This window comes from Malaclemys terrapin, chromosome 4, assembly GCF_027887155.1.
Source record: "Malaclemys terrapin pileata isolate rMalTer1 chromosome 4, rMalTer1.hap1, whole genome shotgun sequence".
Taxonomy (NCBI): Eukaryota; Metazoa; Chordata; order Testudines; family Emydidae; genus Malaclemys; species Malaclemys terrapin.
This window is the reverse complement of record NC_071508.1, coordinates 54,583,726-54,603,033: the sequence shown is the minus strand read 5'-3', so window position 1 is coordinate 54,603,033 and position 19,308 is coordinate 54,583,726. Positions and strand designations below refer to the sequence as shown.

At 40.8% G+C, this 19,308-nt stretch overlaps 1 protein-coding gene across 1 annotated transcript in view; it reads left to right on the top strand.

The window, feature by feature from the left end:
* Positions 1-18,615, top strand: part of TRIM66 (tripartite motif containing 66) — a 70,279-nt gene extending 51,664 nt beyond the window's left edge. The window contains exons 12-21 of the mRNA XM_054026152.1: positions 2,636-2,908; positions 3,131-3,356; positions 6,329-6,389; positions 7,794-7,968; positions 8,878-9,182; positions 10,927-11,059; positions 12,707-12,781; positions 16,408-16,560; positions 17,215-17,433; positions 17,742-18,615. Coding sequence (XP_053882127.1) covers positions 2,636-2,908; positions 3,131-3,356; positions 6,329-6,389; positions 7,794-7,968; positions 8,878-9,182; positions 10,927-11,059; positions 12,707-12,781; positions 16,408-16,560; positions 17,215-17,433; positions 17,742-17,801 — 1,680 coding nt within the window. The 3' untranslated portion in view covers positions 17,802-18,615. The remainder of the gene's footprint in view (positions 1-2,635; positions 2,909-3,130; positions 3,357-6,328; positions 6,390-7,793; positions 7,969-8,877; positions 9,183-10,926; positions 11,060-12,706; positions 12,782-16,407; positions 16,561-17,214; positions 17,434-17,741) is intronic.
* The last annotated feature ends 693 nt before the right edge of the window (positions 18,616-19,308 follow it).

The following is a 19,308-nucleotide window of genomic DNA, read 5'->3' as shown; positions in this document are numbered from 1 at the left end:
ATAGGATATTAATGAGCCTTGTTCCCAGTGCATTGTTCACTTCACACTTGACAGCAGCTCCATGGATCAGAATGGAATGTGTCTGTTCTTTACTGTGAGTTTTAATATTTCGTACTGAAAGATCATAATGTTTCCTCATCATTAAAATAACCACAAAAATTAACTTTTGCCACTAGGGAGAGACAGATGGCAGTTTGATGGCCTCATTATTCTTTTTCCTTTTTAGCAAGAGTAATGTTTTATACTGGCTTATACAATCTAAAAAGTTTCCTCGCTAAACCTACTGTAGCTGGCAGAGTCAAAAGTATATAAGTATATAACTGTTGAATTTCAGCTCTCTAGATGTGTTCATTGTAAATACTTTAGGCCCTCATCTTGCAAAGACCTATGAATATTTCTAACTGTATGTACTGTGAGTAGTCCAATTATCTTCAGTATGACAACTCACAGGATGAAATCCTGGCACCATTGAAGTTAATGGCAAAACTCCCATTGACTTCAGTGGGACAACCATTTCACCCACAGCATGCATAGGTCTTTGCAGAGTGAGGCCTTAGTGTGTAACAGATGGTGACAATGTTGTAATATTCATGAGGAAAGATGTATATATTGATTACAGCAGGAGATGAAAAGGAATCTTGCTGTGGCTGGTTAAGACATCTCTAGTGGACTTTTGTGCTGACAGAGTGAAGTAAACTTGCCCTAATGCTGCGGAAGATAAGGTCCCTTCTATCTTAAATGCAGTCATCTTATCTTGTTTAATAGGAGCCTGATCCTGCAGTCCTATTCAGGCAAAACTCCCACGGTAGGATCAGTTCCAGGGTGGTTAAAAGGAAATTAAAGGTGAAAATAAGTCATAAGGCTGGACTTTGTTCTCAGTATGTACCTGGGCTGCACTGTAAGACTCAAGTACCTCTTCGGACTTTATTGGAGTTAGCCAGATGTGACAGGGCCCCGTCCCACTCCTGTCTTTTGCTTAGTATACACAGGCTCGGAGACCTTCAGTTGTTAAATATCCCAGCACAGTTTGTTTACATTTGCCTTACATTTCCAGCACCTTACCAATCCATACACCATCTCTGCTAAAGGAGAGAGGGAAGGGATCTCTACTAGAGATCCTTTCTAGCTCTGCTAGCCTGCCTCTTTCTCCCCTGCATGTCCTTCCCGTGCCGCCTTACACCTCCTATGTTAGTGGACCAATTTGCTCATTAGTCCTTCCCCCAGCCCATTCTAAGCCACTAATTAGGCCCCAACAGGTCCACCCGAAGGAGACTTAATTGGTGTTTAAGTGACCAGAGTGCTGGATCAGCTGTTGATTCCCAGCACTGTGCCATACTAGAATTTACACAAATACACCTCTATCCCAATATAACGCGGCCTGACAAAACACAAATTTGGATATAACGCGGTAAAGCAGTGCTCGGGGGGGAAGGGGCTGCGCATTCCAGCGGATCAAAGCAAGTTTGATATAACGCGGTTTCACCTATAACGTGGTAAGATTTTTTGGCTCCCGAGGACAGCGTTATATCGGGGTAGAGGTGTATAACAGAGAGCAGAATCTGGACAACTATCTTTTGATGCTACTTCACTATTGCCCTGTTGACTTGGAACAAGTTATCAGAATTCAGAATGGACTAATAATAGTTGCTAAATGCAAAAAACAAATGGCTGTTTCTTCATCATTCTGTATAACAAGTAAAACTAAAACTGATATTGCAGTGAAATTAAAAGGATTTATTCAGTAAATTCTCAGGCATAATGAATACCACTGAACTGTGAGAAACTAAATGTGGAAGCACATCTTCAAAGAATGCAGATCTGCATACTTCTTAAGACTACTTACATTTGTTTGATAGGGACTATAGAAGAGTCAGGATTTCAATCATGTCACACATACAGTGATGTAAAACAGCTTAAAGAAATCACACAAATGAGTGGATTTGCTTTGGTTTGCATATCCTTATTTCTGTGTTTGACAGTGAAATGCCCCAAGAAAGCATGAAACACTAGCAGATACATTTCATTAAAATTATTCTTGCAAAGACCTTGCTTGGGTGGGTAGTTTTTTTTCCCCTTTCTCTGATAACTAGACAGGTGCATCCTTTCTTCAACAGTCTGATATTTGTAACGTGTATTTTTCCCATTTACAGTTTGATGCTATAAAGAGGTGCCTTAAGCTCAACTGGCCAAACTCATCCTTTGGTGTAATGTACTCCGTATCACTGAAGTCACTAAAGTTGCATTCACTTATTCTAATTCAATTCTTACATTATCTTTAGTATAACCTCACTGAAATCACCAGAGTTACACCAGGGATGGATTTGGTCTGATATTCCAGTGCTTAGATTTCTCATTCATTATAAGGAGTAAGAAATCAGGACCCATTATAGTGATAAAAGAAAAAGAGTCTGGTAGCTTGCAGGGAAAATTATCAGGAATCTGTGTTTCCAAATTTTGGCTTTAATCATGGAAATTATAAAGCCTTTTGGTAAATGACATGAGATTACCATAGATACTTTTAAAGCCCTTGTGACATGGCTTCATTAGACATTATGAGATATAACATCGCATGCTCTCTAGAAATAACAGCAGCATTTTACTGTTTTAAAAGCTGATTAACATATTTGTTTTTCAGCATTCGGCTTCACTGAACATTGTGGGCTTTTCAAATCCTTTAGAAATGGAACCGTCTTCTACAAGGTTATCTAGGTCGGTTGATCCACAGATGCAAGGTGTATCTACTGTAACGCTTAACCAATCCCAGAACATGCTTCATGCCTCTGATGTTCATCCAGAATCAGTGCCTAGCTATAGCTTGGCATCAGACAGTGCTACAAATGACCTGAACCCTTGGACAACTGATAACCTAGCAACAGGTGATTTACTCCTGGGGAACACTAAGTGCAAGGTAAGAATTGCTAACACATCTGGCTACTTTATAGCTAAGGATTGCACTTTAATTGATAACGCTTGTTGTTGTCATAGTCAGTAGGTTGCAGGTTGTTACTTTGAAAAAAGAAATCCTGCTCCTCTAATGATATTTGAAGACTTACTTGTTAGAGTTATTTTCTTGGAGTGGAAATTTAAAAAAGTAAACAGTAAATTTTGAATTACTCTTTTTCCTCTCAAGCTGGAAAATGAAGATTTTAGTACCATGAATGACCCACTTGGAAATGACTCAGCCACTGCTGGACCGAACACCATTAATGAATTAGCTCTTACTATGCAAAAAATGCTAGAAGAGCCTATTAATCTTTCAGTCAAGAAATCACAACAGTGTGCCTCTCCTTCTGCACCCATCAGCAGTGCTGCTTGCCTGCAGGTGACCAGTGTAAAACAACTTAGAAATGAAGAAGGTACCAGGTTTTTCTTTATCGTCTTTTTTTTTTTAACTGCTGTTGCCCATTTTTAACCCAAGTGGCTAGTCAAAGTTTGGGGCTCAGTAGGTGTTACAATTGGGAGTAGAACTTGGTGGTAGACAGGTATTACTTTATTGCAGTCTTGTTTATTTACGAGGAATGTACCAAGTCCTGTGTCTCTGAATGCAGGAGCCAAGAACAGAATAGAGCAGTTTCTTAGCTTACCAACCCTCCAAGCCCCTTTAGCCAACACTCGACCCAAAAACATGCTCTCTAGCTTTTTCCAGGGTCACATTGTGTTCACAGGATCCTGCTTGGGTTTTTTTTTGCCTCTCTTTTCCTCTGCCTCAGTCTTGTCTGTGACTCCAATCCCTGTATATGTTCTCTCTCACTCCCACATACCCGTACCCAAAAACAATACTCCGCTCCAAAGCTCCTGGACAGGTTCACACATACTTATGTCATAGGTGGGGCTTATGTTTCCAGTTATGTTAATTGAAGCATGAGTTCACACGTATCAACATCAACAGGGATTTTAACCCAACTCATGAGAAGATCTCACAGAGCTCAACACTGCCATACTCGCAGGCCTTGCAGTACAGTGTGGTCATTTCTGTACCTAACTAAATGTAATTCATCTTATTGTACTGCAAACTACTCCAGCATTGTTTAAAACATTATCAAGTACCTAACACAGTGGAAAGGAATGTTTAGTCTCATTTGTAGAGGAAAAACATGGAAATCTTCTCTCTCAAATTACTATCTAGCACATCACTGAATCAGAAAGGGCTGAAAGCTTGCAAATGGTGTATTGATGTTAAGTGCTCGGAGGATTAGTTCTCTTAGAAGATCTCCTGTTGATGAGACTTGCAGTGATCACTAGCGAAGAACTGATCTGAACAGTCCAAATTCTCCCTTTTTTTTAAATTACTTCCAAAATACTAGATGACCTCCTGAGGGCCCTTCCAACCCTAATATTCTATGAATATTCTATGAAATGTAAGGTGACTACCGCTAAGTGCTACACTTAAGTAGCATAGCAATATTGGGTAAGTTAGCATATTGCACAGTGTGACTTTTTTTTCTTGGCTTATTGTACTGCATAACATTCCCTTCAGCCAAGGACTACTTCTCTATTCTTAATGGAGAACGAGACTTTGCCTAACTGCCTTCCACAGGCAAATTGCCAACACTGTAAGGGCTCAGTGCAGCAAACGTTAAAGTCAATGGGACTATTCATGCAAGTAAGGGATTGCAGGATCAAGCTATTATTCTGTGACTTATACCAATATTTGGCTGCTTTTCTCTATAATGGCTAAATTAATATTACTATCGGAGCAGTGTTGTTATACTCAGAAGATTATAATTGATACAAAGAGGGCTCCACCACAGTGAAACAAGAGAACTCATTAGTCTTACATGTATTGAACCAGATGCTGGCAGTTATGCCACAACACTCTGTACGGGTAGTGAGGATCTCAGCACTCCAGAAGGAGCACTGGAGAGACTGTGTGTCAGGCAGCTACAATCTAAGTGCCATTGCTGCCCTTGGAGCTCTGGCCCCAGTCTGTGGGCTGGTGTAGAGATCAGAGGCTTGAGCATGCCTCCTCCCTGCCCCGGGCCCTTTAAATCTCCACCAGAGCCCTGAGCCTGGGGTAGCGGCGGCAGCCAGGAGCCCCTGGGGCTCCGTCGACAATTTAAAGGGCCTGGGGCTCCGCTGCGGTAGCGGCAGCCAGGAGCCCTGGGCCCTTTAAATCGCCCCCTAGCCCTGGAGCTCCCAGCCGCCTCTGCAGCTCGTAGCTCCGGGGCTGATTTAAAGGGCTTGGGGCTCCCAGCCACCGCTACCACAGCCGGAGCCCCAGGCCCTTTAAATCAAGATTTAAAGGGCCTGGGGATTTAAAGGTCCCACTTCTTCTGGTTGAGGCCACGCCTCTTCTGGTTGAGACCACGCCCCCTGCTCAGGACTTTGGCGTACTGGTAAGTCCTTTTAACTTACTTTCACCCCTGCATATAATGCCGCTAACATACATTTTGCCATGATATTATTGATCAGCAAATTGAGTTTTCAGATGATACCTCACAAAGCTTAGTTTGTACAAAGATTATTACAACAGCATGTAGGGTGTGGACACAGGTACGTTCTGTTATACTCACCCCTTGGTGGCCACACAAGGGCCTCTCACAATCTGATCCAATGCAGTGCTCCTGCAACATTTACCTTGCACTTCCGTGTTGACTCCTTAATAGCGTGACCAGATGTCCCAATTTTATAGGGACAGTCCTGATATTTGGGGCTTTTCTTATATAGGCATCAATTACCTCCCCACACCCTGTCCCGATTTTTCACACTTGCTGTCTGGTCACCCTACTCCTTAAAACTGTGGCGTTCCGATTATTTTCTCTTTAACGTTGTCCTATTTAAGGAGGAAAATGGTAGTGTTCTTAATGGACCCAATCCTGTTCCCATTTCAGTCAATGACAGTAGACCAGAGCCCCCTGTTCCCAAATTAATCCTATGTAGTTAAATTCTGTAATGAGGATTACACGCACAGTGCCACATGGGGAGGAGAAAAATGGTGCTTGTGTGTGTGTGAGGAAGGATGGGCTGTGAGAGATTCATATTCAGTTCCTGCTCCACCACAAATATCCTGTGTGATCTTGGGCAAGTCATTTAGGCCCAGATCCTCAAAGGTATTTAGGTGCCTAACTGAGTGCCTCAGTTCCCTATCTGTAAATGTGGATAATAGTGTTTCTTTACCGCACAGAAATGTTGTGAGGACAAAGATGGTAACGTTTAGTGAGGTGCTCAGATACTGTGAGTGATGGGGGGCAGATAATTACCTTAGACAGATATGAAATTATTCCAGATTGCAAATATGATATCACATTACATGAATATTAAAGTGCCTCTCTACCCTAATCTGACTCTGATATTATAGATATTTTCTTAATTTTCTTTTCTGTTCCAGAGTCCAGTAATTATGAAAAGGAACATATTGAGATGGATGTAAAAAGTAATCAGAACATCAGGTAATAGAATCACTTTCTGCATAGAAGTACTGGCCATGAAATTTGATGCACATAGTCAGAGTATATCCAGCTTAGTGTTGTTGGCAGGTTGTTTTAAAAGGAAAACAGGTTGCCTTGTAACTAATAATTCCAGAAGACATAAAGTAGCAACCATGACTAATGCCATATATTCCAGTTGCTTGAAGGCATTTGCAAGGGCTTTTTGAAATTGCACTGGTATTTTTAAGAGGTGTGAAATGGGCCCCAGCCATACTGGGACTTGGGGGAGCACAAAGGTGTCTCCTATTGCACGCACCACCTCCTCCACCTCTGCAGCTATGTTGCACAGAGCTCTGGTATGGGTGAGAATCTGGGCCTGCATATCACTGATGAACAAAACAAGTACATCTACCAACACCTCTTGTGTTCCTAATTTCAGTGGAATGTACACTTTACACGCTGCTAGTGTTGCTGTGTTGTAGGGATCTAGCAGTGTATGGAGTCAGGGGGGATGGGGGATTAAATAAGATCACATGCAAGTGAAGGTACACTATCACCTTGACAGAAAAACATAGACACTTCCAGACCCTGCTTGAAGCTCATTTTTATTTTAGCTGTCTCATTTATAATGAAGTATCAGTTAATTCTCCTTAAATACAACATTATTCTGCTCCAGTTTCTTATAAAAAATATGCATACACATTTTATAGCTAAAGGTCTTTACCATTTTATAGCACTTTGTTCTCCTGTATGAAATGAGTTGGAGGTCTCAGCCCAGCTCAGGGCAGACAGATTTACATTTTAAAAAGCATTTTCATAAACTGGAAAACTACGTTTTCAAAGCAATGTTGGATTCGTACATCTTCTGTGACACGCTTTATGATCATGAACATATCACTATTTATAGATTATACCATTGGAACTACTAAAATGCCACATAATCCAAATTATATATGAAAAGTACTGTATAGTCCAGAAAGATACAACAGAACAAGGAGTGCAGGACTCTAAATTATCTTGCAATTTTTACATAATTTTGCTTCCAAATATTGTTTTCCGAATATTTTCACTTTGAAATTATGTGGCTAGTGTGATCTTTCTTGAAGCCAGTCGCACTCTGAAGAGTGTCTGCCCTAACTGGCTTTGGGCAGTTGAAGCACAAAGGCAGGAGGGCAGACATCGTAGGTAGGGATTTAGGCCCCAATTCAGCAAAGTAGCTAAGCACATGATTAAATTCAAAAAGGTGAGGAGTCCTGTTCCTCTTTAGCAAAGCACAGCAGCATGTGCGTAAATTCCACTGACTTCACCTTTAGGCATGTGCTTTAATGCTTTGCCTTAAAAAACAAACAGAGTAATACGGAAAAGATGTTGAAATTAGGAGAAGAGGACTCTGTACAATACTAATGAATTTTATCATAATTTCAGAGCTTATACTAAAGAGCTGAAGATCCCCTATGTGCGATTGGAACGCCTGAAAATATGTGCATCAGAATCTGGGGAGCTTCCAGTGTTCAAACTGCAGCCCCAGAAGGATGACCAAGATGAGACTTTCCTTCTGATAATTGAATGCGGTACCCAGTCTTCAAGTATGGCTATAAAAGTGAGTTGGGTTTGCATGGTTGGTTGGTTGTTTGCTCTCTTCCCCCACTGACTTTGCTAGGATTCTTGTGATACTCTGAACTGCCCGGCTGATGGATTTTACTATTCTAAGATACTCTAGCTACTTTGGTGATGGGCAGCAGTATAAAACCCTAAGATTAATAACTATTGCAGCACTTGTTAGCTGTGTTCTTAGAGTATCCCCCGCCACCCTGTTACTTCCCTTTCAAGAGTACTTCTGATGGGCTTTGATATTAAAGCAGTGGTTGTGTATTGGTGCTGTAACTGGCCGCTTTGATCCATCCATCATACAGGGCGAACAGCTTAAAAACAAATCTAAGACCTGTCAGATCTATGCTTTAGAACTGAAGTTTAATTTAATAGTATTTAAAAAGGAACCTTCTGCCTCCTCAACATAGCTTTGGGCCTGAACTTGTTCCCATTGAAATCAATAGAGGTTTGGCATTGACGTGGATGAGAGCAACAGACCTAATCCTTTTTGACACAAAAGTGCATTTCCTTTAAAACTTGCATTCACCAGGGATGCTGCATGGAATTTAGTTGTCACGAAAAACAATGTAGAGTTGACATCTAAGCTGGAACTGGTTCCTGTGACAGACTTTTAATAATAATTAATAATATCCAGCTCTTACATAGTACTTTTCATCTTTAGCTTTCCAAGCACTTTACGATGGAGGTCAGTATCATTATCCCTGTTTTACAGATAGGGAAATTGAGGCCAGGAACGGAAGTGACTTGGCCACGGTCACCTAGCAGGCCACTAGCAGAGACCAGAGTTCCAGTCCAATGCTGTATCCAGCAGAGTCCACTTCAGATAGGCCTCTGTTACAGTTAGGGCATCAGATGTGAAAAAAGATGATTCTGTTATTCTGGATTTCTTTCTTCCAAGATCAATCAAGATAGTCCACCTGAAGGACCGATTCCCACATATGAAGATAGGAAGTTCCCCATCAGCCACCCAGCAGGACAGGAACCGTCTGCTTTTGTAGATATCCCTCCTGTTGATCACAGGCTTAGCAATGGGAATGGCATCCCCAGCATGAAAAAATCTCTGCTCGCTCAGGAAGCCAATCCAATTGAGAATGAGGATTTCTGTGCCGTTTGTCTGAATGGAGGAGAACTGTTGTGTTGTGATCACTGCCCCAAAGTGTTCCATCTCTCATGCCATGTTCCAGCTCTGCTCAGCTTCCCAGTGTGAGTACATATAACACTTCCCTTATTCTGTCTCTGATTCTGCCTGAGGGACATATATGTCAGTGTTACAAGGGCTCTATCACATTCTCTCTCTGTATTGCCTTTTTTGGTCATTTTACAAAAGGCAGGAAAATTTTCCCACTCTCTTATACCAGGAGTCAGATGAATTATTAACAGTATCTATGATCTCCTCCAGCCAGCATTATAATGGAGAGGCTGACTTGAATTTTATAAACATGACTGCAGTGTATTGGAGACAACTAAATCCTTAGATTTTGTATAAAATCTCTGGTAAAGTTCAGATTATCCCCTGTCGGGGTAAAAAACAGTGCAGGGACCAGGAAAATAAGTGAGTTTCATTTTGTAGAGTTTCCTCCTGGTTTCATTAGGGGGAGATCGTCCCGTCCCCCCACACACACACACATACAAAGAAGGCAGGCAGCAAGATCTTCTAAATACAGTATGTGGATGACCTCAACTTCAGACCTATGACTCTTAAGATATTTGTGGAAGGCTGGGGCTTTTGTACAGAAAACCAGTGCTTCTGCAGTAGACCCTGGGTCCTTCTCATATCTCTCAACCTGCCAACATCTATAAACCTCAGTTCCATGATTCTGAATTTCAGATGTAAGTCATTACAAAAGGAAGAGTCAGAGACACTACATTTGTGTGGAGTGCAGGTAAATTTGCCTCTAAAATGATGGAAATCCCTTGAAAGGTGGGGTATTGGTTTGAGGGGTATGGACAATCCTTTCTCCTCCCAAGCCTGCAAGATTTCATTTTGTTGTTGTTGCTAGAAATAGCTAAATTGTTAAAACATAGTTTCAAAACATTGTATAAAGCAAACTTTCCCTATAACATAAACGTGCTGGGCCAGCTTCAGATTCATCCCTGTTGAAGCCATTTAGTCCCTAAATGTAGCTAGTTCTTTTTCAGGGGAAGGAGATCAGGCAATGTTGTTTGCCTGTCATTGTAACTTTTCTTAATGGTGGATACTTAGGCCTGGATTCTACAAAAGTTGCATCTGTCAGAGTTCCGTTGAGAGCAATGGGGCTCCTGCTAAAGGATCTGCCAGTATGGACCCCTTACATCCATGCAGAGTCGCTTTCAATCATTTGGGGCCATTTATCCCAGCAAACACACATGGAGATAACTTTGAATTCTTTGCCCATTGATGTTTTGAACCAATTCTTTTTCAGTGGTTATTGAGGATTTACTGTAGCTTGACGAGGATCTCTTTGTATAAATCCTTTCTATATTTTGAATAACTGACTCTGTAATCTATAAGGGCATGAACCAGTCCCCCCTAAAATCAATGGAAAGGCTCTGATCAGTAAGGATCAAAGAAAGAGAAATATTGACAATGGCCCCAGGGACCTCCGATATTTATTGCATTGATTTGTTTTCCCTATATTTAATTTTTTTTAAAAAAACTACACGGGAAACCATCTAGCTGTGCACTCACTGGCATATGCTTACACATGCTCTTATTACAGTTTCCCTTCTCCTCCCTCCCTCTGCTCCATCCTGTTGGCACAGTGGATGTAGCAAGCATCTTGTGTTAAATTAGATGGGGAGGGGACTGATTGGGGCCTTTTTTAAATGCAAATAATAGATAACAGTAGAGAAGATGTATTATAAAAGACCAGAATTGTTTCTAAATACCGTGTTTCCCAAAGCTTTCCATTAGGTATCAGTTGTCCTTTCAATTTAGGACATGACATTTTGCTGTCTTGTGCTGCAGGGGAGAATGGGTGTGTACACTCTGCCGTAACCTGTTGAAGCCCGAGGTAGAGTACGACTGCGAAAACACACGCCACAGCCGTTGTAACAAAGGGGATAGAGCACTGCATGGCCTTGATGACCTTGACCAGAAGGTGGGTACAAATATAAACCAATAAATATAGACACAGAATTCCCCATTGCCAGTCTCCTCAGCTATTAAATCCCCCATGAAATATAACTCTATTCTGAAAGCCTGTGCAGTAAACTCCAGTCTACTCAGCACCTTGCACCATGAACCAAGCGTCACAAATAGAAGAGGGAGCTTGTGCATCTCAGTGATATCTGGAATTGTTCAGATCTTTTGGAGTTGAACAGTGAAGTTTCTGTAGGAAAAAGGAATTGGCGACAAAGATTTCCCTTGGTTGGTTACCGAACAAAGTTGAAATGTAATGGCTCACTGACAGTTCTGAAGCAAAGTTCCTGGCACCAACTGAGAAAACGAAAGAATGATAATATAAATGTTTCTCCAGTTACCATGAACTGTATGCTTTTTTTATATTGTACTACTAACCATCTTTCACTGTTATATATGCATTTATATTAACATGGAACATTTGGCCAACTACTGCCAGAGATTTGTGCTGATTGCCTACTGTTAATTGGTCCTTGGTGGCGAACTTTCTAAAGAAAAGATTTCTTTTAATTGTAGCTGTGTGTGGATGCATTGGGAAAAGATTTGTAAAGGGGATTAGACAGAATAGGAAGCAGCAAAGAGTTTATTGTTTGCAAAATTCTAAGAAGTATCAAATGATTTAATGTGTTTAAGATTCTGTATTCTTAAAGAAACAGGGTCAATAAATTAATGTCATTTAGCAGACACCCAGAGCCAAATTTTCAAAGGGCCTTTGAAAATATACGTGTGATATGAGTAAGTGTATCCATGTGGGTACACAAACCTTCCATTTATGCACAAACAATTGTGTGTGTAAGGGTACATCTACACTACCGGGGGGAGTCGATTTAAGATACACAAATTCAGCTACGCGAATAGCGTAGCTGAATTCGACGTATTGCAGCCGACTTAGCCCGTTGTGAGGACGGCGGCAAAATCGACTTCTGCGGCTTTTTGTCGACGGCGCTTACTACCACCTCCGCTGGTGGAGTTAGAGCGCCGATTCGGGGATCGATTGTCGCGTCCCGTTGGGACGCGATAAATTGATCCCTAAGAGGTCGATTTCTACCCGCCGATTCAGGCGGGTAGTATAGACCTAGCCTAAGTGCTAGTCTTCATTCACAGATGTAGCCCTTTGTGCACTTGCAAAAAGAAAAGCTAAAAGGCCACATTTTCAGGGGCCTCTTGAAAATTTAGCTCCTATTATCCCATGTTCTGTACATATGATACCTCCATGTAGATCACAGCAGGTGCCTCTGATAGTGAAATGTTCTCAGCTAAGTAATTTTTACTGTTGCTGCTGTTCTTTTAATCAGTGACTGAAAGAAGTGACAGTGTGGAAGGAGTGAGTGCAGAAAGCGGGGGAGGGGTGATTTCCCAAGATTCTGTCTAATAATGCAATAAAATATTTATTTAGAAAGAAACATCCAAAATAATATGGATCTTAAAAGAAGCAGAAGAAAAGTAGTGTTATCATCAGCATGGTGTGTGGTATTAAAGTACTTGGTTATGAAATGAGGCTGATTATACACAGGGTTAGAAAGCATACCCTTCAGTATTCAGAAGTGCATGGCTCTGCAGCAACTCCCAGTAGTCTCAGCATTGATTCTAATTTTGGGTTTTACAGAAATGTGAAAAGTTGGTGCTTGCCCTGTTCTGCAGTAGCCTGAGCCTTCCATTCCATGAGCCTGTCAGTCCACTGGTAAGTGCTACATACGCAGAGAACAAGGAGACGATCCAAAGAATAATCAACCTCTGCTCACAACTCTCTTCTTGTCTTCTCAAAGGTGAATCACTGACATTCCAACTAAACAGTGGAGTCACCTACTGTTAGGTGTTCCCTCTTGTGCAGTGCCACTAAAGTATCAGATCAGAAACCGAAAGACTGATGGCCGATGCAACATGCCAGCAAATTTTCTAATAGCACGTTTGGGGGTTTAGTGCAGAGGTTCCCAAAGTGGGCGATACCACCCCCTGGGGGGCGCTGGAACGATCCAGGGGGGCAGTAGTAGCCTCAGGTGCAATTGGGGGGCATTGAATAAAAATAAGGGGGCGGTGGAAGCATAAAGAAAGAAGAGAATATAAGAAAATTTTGAAAAAACGTTCGTACATGTTTCATCTGTTGTGTAACATAGAGTTAAAGTTGTAGTGATTACTTTATTTTCCAAATAAATTCACAAATTATAACCAATCAGGTGTCAAGTCCGCCAACAGCTCTTAACAAGCAAGTGTTGGCAGGCGAGCATGTCGCGCATTGTCGGGAAGTCCAGCATGCATCGGCAGGAATATGTGCGTGTAATGACTTGTTTACAATACGATACTATAAATAGGTTAGATTGTTTCTGAATTGTGTAAAAAGCAGTTAACAATAGTGCAATAAGTATTTAAAAATTTTTATTCACATTCGATACCTTCGATCTTTACGGATTATGGATCACATACAAAGCAAATTGTATTATTGTTGTTTCAATAAAACAGCAATTAACACGTGAGTATTTTTATTCATTTTCTTACATATCTACCGTACGTTTCTGTGACTCTAGTGCTTACTAATAATAAAATCGTAGCAGGCTTGTGTCAGTACAGTACTATTTGAAGTGTACAGTCAATATATTTGTCATATTTTTTATTACAATATTAACGAAAACGGGAATGAAATTGAAAAAAACTGTTAACTATTAACATTTATTTATATCTATCGAATCATCTGTGTTAATTGGTAAATAAGGCATGTGTTAATAAGGAACAATTATTTAAATAAGGGCAAACTAAATTAAAACTATAACTGATTTTTAATTGCATATTGATTATTTTTTAAATTAATTATTTCTGGATAAATTTAGTTTGATATTTGACAATTTAATATCAAATACATATATCTAATGCTGAGCAAAGAACAAAACCCAGTTTATTAGTTTCATTAGTATTTTAGTTTGGTTGTCTTTTGCCGTCTTACGCAAAAACCACTGTATACCTGATGTCGTGGGCGATATTCTAATAACACATCTTTCTTTACTATATTGTAAGACGTAGGTAGAAATATAGATACATAAAAGAACGCAAATTTGTCACTGCATCTTTCTGTTTGTTCGCTTAAGGAAGGTAGATTTCTAGGGGGGCGCTGAGTAATTTTTTTTCTGAAAAGGGGGCGGTAGGCCAAATAAGTTTGGGAACCTCTGGTTTAGTGTAAGATGTTTACAAAATGCCAGGTTGGTGGGAGGTGTCACATTAAGTTAGGACTATTGATTTACTGGCAGTGGCAGATTAGCCACTGGGTCAATGGGGCATGTACCTGGGGGCCCTGAAAAAATGGGCTCCCCGTCCTGCTCCACCCGCCCACGGACACTCTTGCCTGGGAGGGAGGATGGTGCATGGGGGCTTGCCCTGCTCTGCCTGGCAGAAAGCGGGGGGGGGGGGGGGCATTTGCTCTGGCCCAGGGCCCCCACAAACTCTAATCCACTTACTGGATATGTAGAAAATGCAAGATAGCCCAGGGGTGCAGTGGCAGTATATCATGCTGCCCTAAGAGTAGGTTTGGAAGGATTAGATTTTTACTGGTAAATGTCAGTAAACATCAATTTCACCTTACAAACACAAACCAACAAAAAATATTTCCATTTTATTAATAATAATTTACAGGTAGGCAAAGTAAGGAAAATGCTGCTTGAGAATGTATTAGAGTTTGAATTAAGGGTATTTGCTTTGTATATTTTGACATGTGATGTTGACAGTTGGTGTTTTAATGATTATAAAGCTTTAACTTTTTGAATCTCTATGTCTACTGTCATTAAATTATTGTCTGTTTGACCCACCCAACCCTTAATTTCCCAAAACTCTGAAAATTTGAGTAGATTGAAATAGGAAAAAATGCTTAAAACCCATAATTTTATACAACTGTAAAAACTGAAATTGATAAAAATAAATGCTTAAAAATAAATATTGATAATTGTCAAAATTATTAAAATATAAAAATTGAATTCTGCCAAGCCTACCTAAGAGTGACCTGGACTTTGGAGTAACTGGATGCATGATAGAAGTGATGCCATTCTCTGGTGTCTGTCTCTTAAGACAGTTGATGCTCGTTGATCCAGGCACCATGCTGTCTCTCCATTATTTACTGGGTATGTTGAGGAGAACACAACGGTAAATATCATGATACTGGACCCCAGCATGAAGCAGTTTGGAGGAGAAAATTAGAGAAAAGCAGAATGAATGACCCATATAGTAATATAATATAAGGAAGAAATTGCAACTCAAAGCAAATCACCAGGCACTTGTGGAACTCATTACCAGCAAGCAAGTTGCTTCTTGGGAAGATTAAATGGGAGGGGAAGAGAGAGAGATCCTAATATCTGGTGCCCACCGAAGAAGTTGAGGTTGGCATGAGAAAAATTCTGTGGTGACACACTTTATAGCCACTACATGCTGAGCCCTGACAATGGTGCTTTGGTTTAAAGGCAGTATAAGAATGTCAGTCCATTATGGTTTAACCTGCAATTTGTTCCCATTACAGGGCCCTGATTAGTTTATTAGATACATTTGTTAAGAACATAAGAATGGCCATGCTGTGTCAGATCATCTAGCCCAATATCCTGTATCTAACAGTGGCCAGTGCCAGATGCTTTTCTAAACTGCACGGTGACATCGTCTCAGAACATTATTGTTAAGGCTGATTGGGTGGGGGTGTTATTTTGTCAGTATTACACATATTACTGTATCCATAAGAGCTAAATGATAACAGGAGCATCATGCTATAATGGGGTGGAACTCCAGAGACTGGAAATAGCAGAAGAACAGTCACCACAGTGCAGTGGTTTGAAGATCAGTCTTGCAAGCAGATATGTGTTTAACCCAGCCTCATATTTGTTAACTAACGAACGAGGAAGATTATCTTTAAGTGTAGGAGTTGGATTTTTCCTCAGATTTCCTGTGTAACCATGGATGAATCACTCTTGTTGTCCTGTAACTCACTTTCCTTATTTGTAGAATGGAAATAATAATACTTATTTACCTCACAGGGATGTTTGAGATCTTTAGATGGAAGGCACTATAGCCAGAGTAGTTCACTTCTACCCCGATATAACGCTGTCCTCAGGAGCCAAAAAATCTTACCGCGTTATAGGTGAAACCGCGTTATATCGAACTTGCTTTGATCTGCCGGAGTGCGCAGTCCCACCCCCTCAGAGTGCTGCTTTACCGCGTTATATCCAAATTCGGGTTATATCGGGTCGCGTTATATTGGGGCAGAGGTGTATTATTAATTAACTGGGTTCCCACTTTGACAAAGTTTATGCCTAACAATCTCCCTGCATTTTCTTTTGATCACAGGCTCGTCATTATTACCAGATAATCAAAAGGCCCATGGACCTGTCAATCATGCGGAAAAAACTCCAAAAGAAGGACAAATCACACTATTCTGCACCAGAGGAGCTGGTAGCTGATGTGCGTCTCATGTTCTGGAACTGTGCAAAGTTCAATTATGTAAGTATCTGCTATGCAGAAACCAAGCACACACCACCATCAATCTGTGAAACAACAGAAATCGTGGGTCTTATCCACCACTTTATTACACTGATTCCATTGGAGTTACACTGGCATAAAAGTGGTCTAATTGAGTGGATAATGAGACCCCTTAACTCTTAGAAATTCTATAGATTTGTTAATGCCAGAAATATGTGTTTGGAGAGTGGAGCTATATGAATATAAAAACTAAAAGAACTTTAGACGAATGGACTTCCTGAGATGTGAGCTACTGGAGTTCTACTGGATTTGCTATAAGGATCCAAACATCCAGCAAAGAAACTGGGAGAATTAAGGTTTGCGGGAGGAGAGCTAACAGATTCCAAAGCACTGGAGGAAGATGCTCTCAGTTACTGTAGCCAATAGCAGATCCATTTTCTAATGGGTGCAGAAAATGCCTCTCTTAATAGCAGCACCTGGATTAAACGTATGCTGTAAGTGCAGAGGAACTTGGCAGACTGTGGGAAGAGCAGAGGAGGCCAATGGAGATGTAGGAGACAAGTTCCAAATACAGGACGCTGCTGTTTCAGACAGGAGGCTAGGCAGACCTGCTATTTTAGCCTTGGAGAGTTATGGGCATACAATGATACTGGATTATTATTTCTTCCCGTACAGCCAGATTCAGAGGTTGCAGAGGCTGGACGATGCCTGGAAGTGTTCTTTGAGGGCAAGCTGAAGGACATTTATCCAGACAAGCATTTTCCTTTGATGCAACAAGAAGACTCTGATTCTGAAGAGGTGGAGAGGGAGAATAGCCAAATGGCCCCCAAAGGGTTCCCATGGCCATCCTATGGACAGGAGTGCATTCAGCCTAAAAGGAGGCGGCGCCATGCTGTAAGAATGCAAAAGCAAAGGCATTTGGTTGCTAAGTGGCCACACTGCTAATTCTGTTTACAAGTGTTGATGTGCAGTTTTGACAATGGTTTGTGGGAATCAACTGTCAAGCTTCTATCCCATAAATGCAGTCAGTGCTACATATGTATAGCAAGATGCTCTCAGTGGAATAAAGTGTCAGTGGTATAAATGTGTGTGAGTGAAATCTCTCAAACTACCTGGTTATCTTCCTAGTAGAAAATGGTGTAAAGAATTTTTTAAAAGATTAAGCCCTCTAGCTATTCACTGTTTGTTTCCTTTGTATGCAGGAAAGTGAAAAAACTAAAAGAACGATGTTTCAGCCTGCTAACAGCCTGCCTCAGGTGTGACCTGCCAGAGTGCTACTGGATTTTCTATGAGGAACCAAACACCTAGCAAAATAACTGACAGAGTTAAGGTGTGTGGGAGGAAAACAAAGAAAACATTTGGGTTGTTAAACTAAAACATTTATCATCTGCTGACCACCAGCCTTACTCAAAGACTTGGGCGGATGATTAAGCGATCTGAGCATTTTTAATCTACCCAGTACTCTGCCTATCTAATCGCTTGTATGTTTGCAGCATTTACACTGAAGTACTAATGTTATGGTGACATATAATGATGATTAATAATAAAAGTAGGATGTTAATAATCTATAATACTTCTGTACAATTTCATAATCTATTTAATACAGTCCTTCATTTTATAGAGCACAGCTAACCATGTAATCTTGCATCTGCAATGCAAATGTTGACCATGATGTATGTTAATATGGAGGCTAGTCACCAAAGACCAAATCCTGCAGTCTTATTCAGCAATTTCTTTGGGAACTCTGACTGAGTTAGGCCTGCAGGATGTAATTATCTGGTTAGTTGTTTCTTTTGAAGTGGCGTATTCTCATGAAATCACAAAACAGCACATGCTAATATTCAGGGCTGTGTGTGAACTATTTCTGAGTGCACAGTGGATGCTCAGTTTCAAAGAGTCACTGCACTTGTATCTAACTCAATGCTTTGTATAGCCCCGGGGATCCCTTGAGTATCAAAGGCAGCAAAACCAAATCCTGTTTTGTCCTTTAAAGTGTGCAGTGGAGTTTGCCGTGTTAATGACAAAGCAATTATGTGGTTATAGAAGTGTCTATAAAATAAAGTGATATCTTGTTGATTTTCTGTTTGGTTACTTCTGGTTAACAACAATGCCTTAAAATGGTATTAGCCAGTGTACACACAGAGCTCACAGGAGAAATGAAATTATCACTGATTCTTCATTTTCTCAGATTGCCCAAACCATTGGCAAAACAACTTCTAGGGCCAGATTGTAGCTTCCAATTTCCCTGACCAAGGTGCAACATGTAATTGTGTTGGGCAGGCTCTGAATGGTGGCCTGGAGTCCAAAGGTCACAGGTTGCCTCCCTAGAGGAGAACTAAGCTGAACCAGACCTTACGCTGGCCAGCACATTGGGTGTGGGGGGGTGTCTCTTCCTCCTCCTTGTGCTCCTGCCCGGCTGTGGAAGGTAGGGCCATTATCTGGCCCCGGGAGAGGAGAGCTGTTGCAAATCCCACACCCTGTTGATTTCATTGAGCTATAATCTGTTTCCTGAAAATAAAGAAGATATTTTCAGCTCAGTTTATACTGGCTGTTGTCTGGTCACCATGTATGTGATTTTTGAGAACACTCTAAACTAAGACTTTATGTATGGAATAACAAGACTCAAATGCTATATTTTGTTGTCTGTGTTACTTATTGTTTGCCATTAACTCAGTAGTGAGATGGTGTCTTCTCTGCTTTGACATAATAAAATTATGCACTATAAAAGACTGCATGTTATAAGCTGAATGAAAGGGAGAGAGATGAATC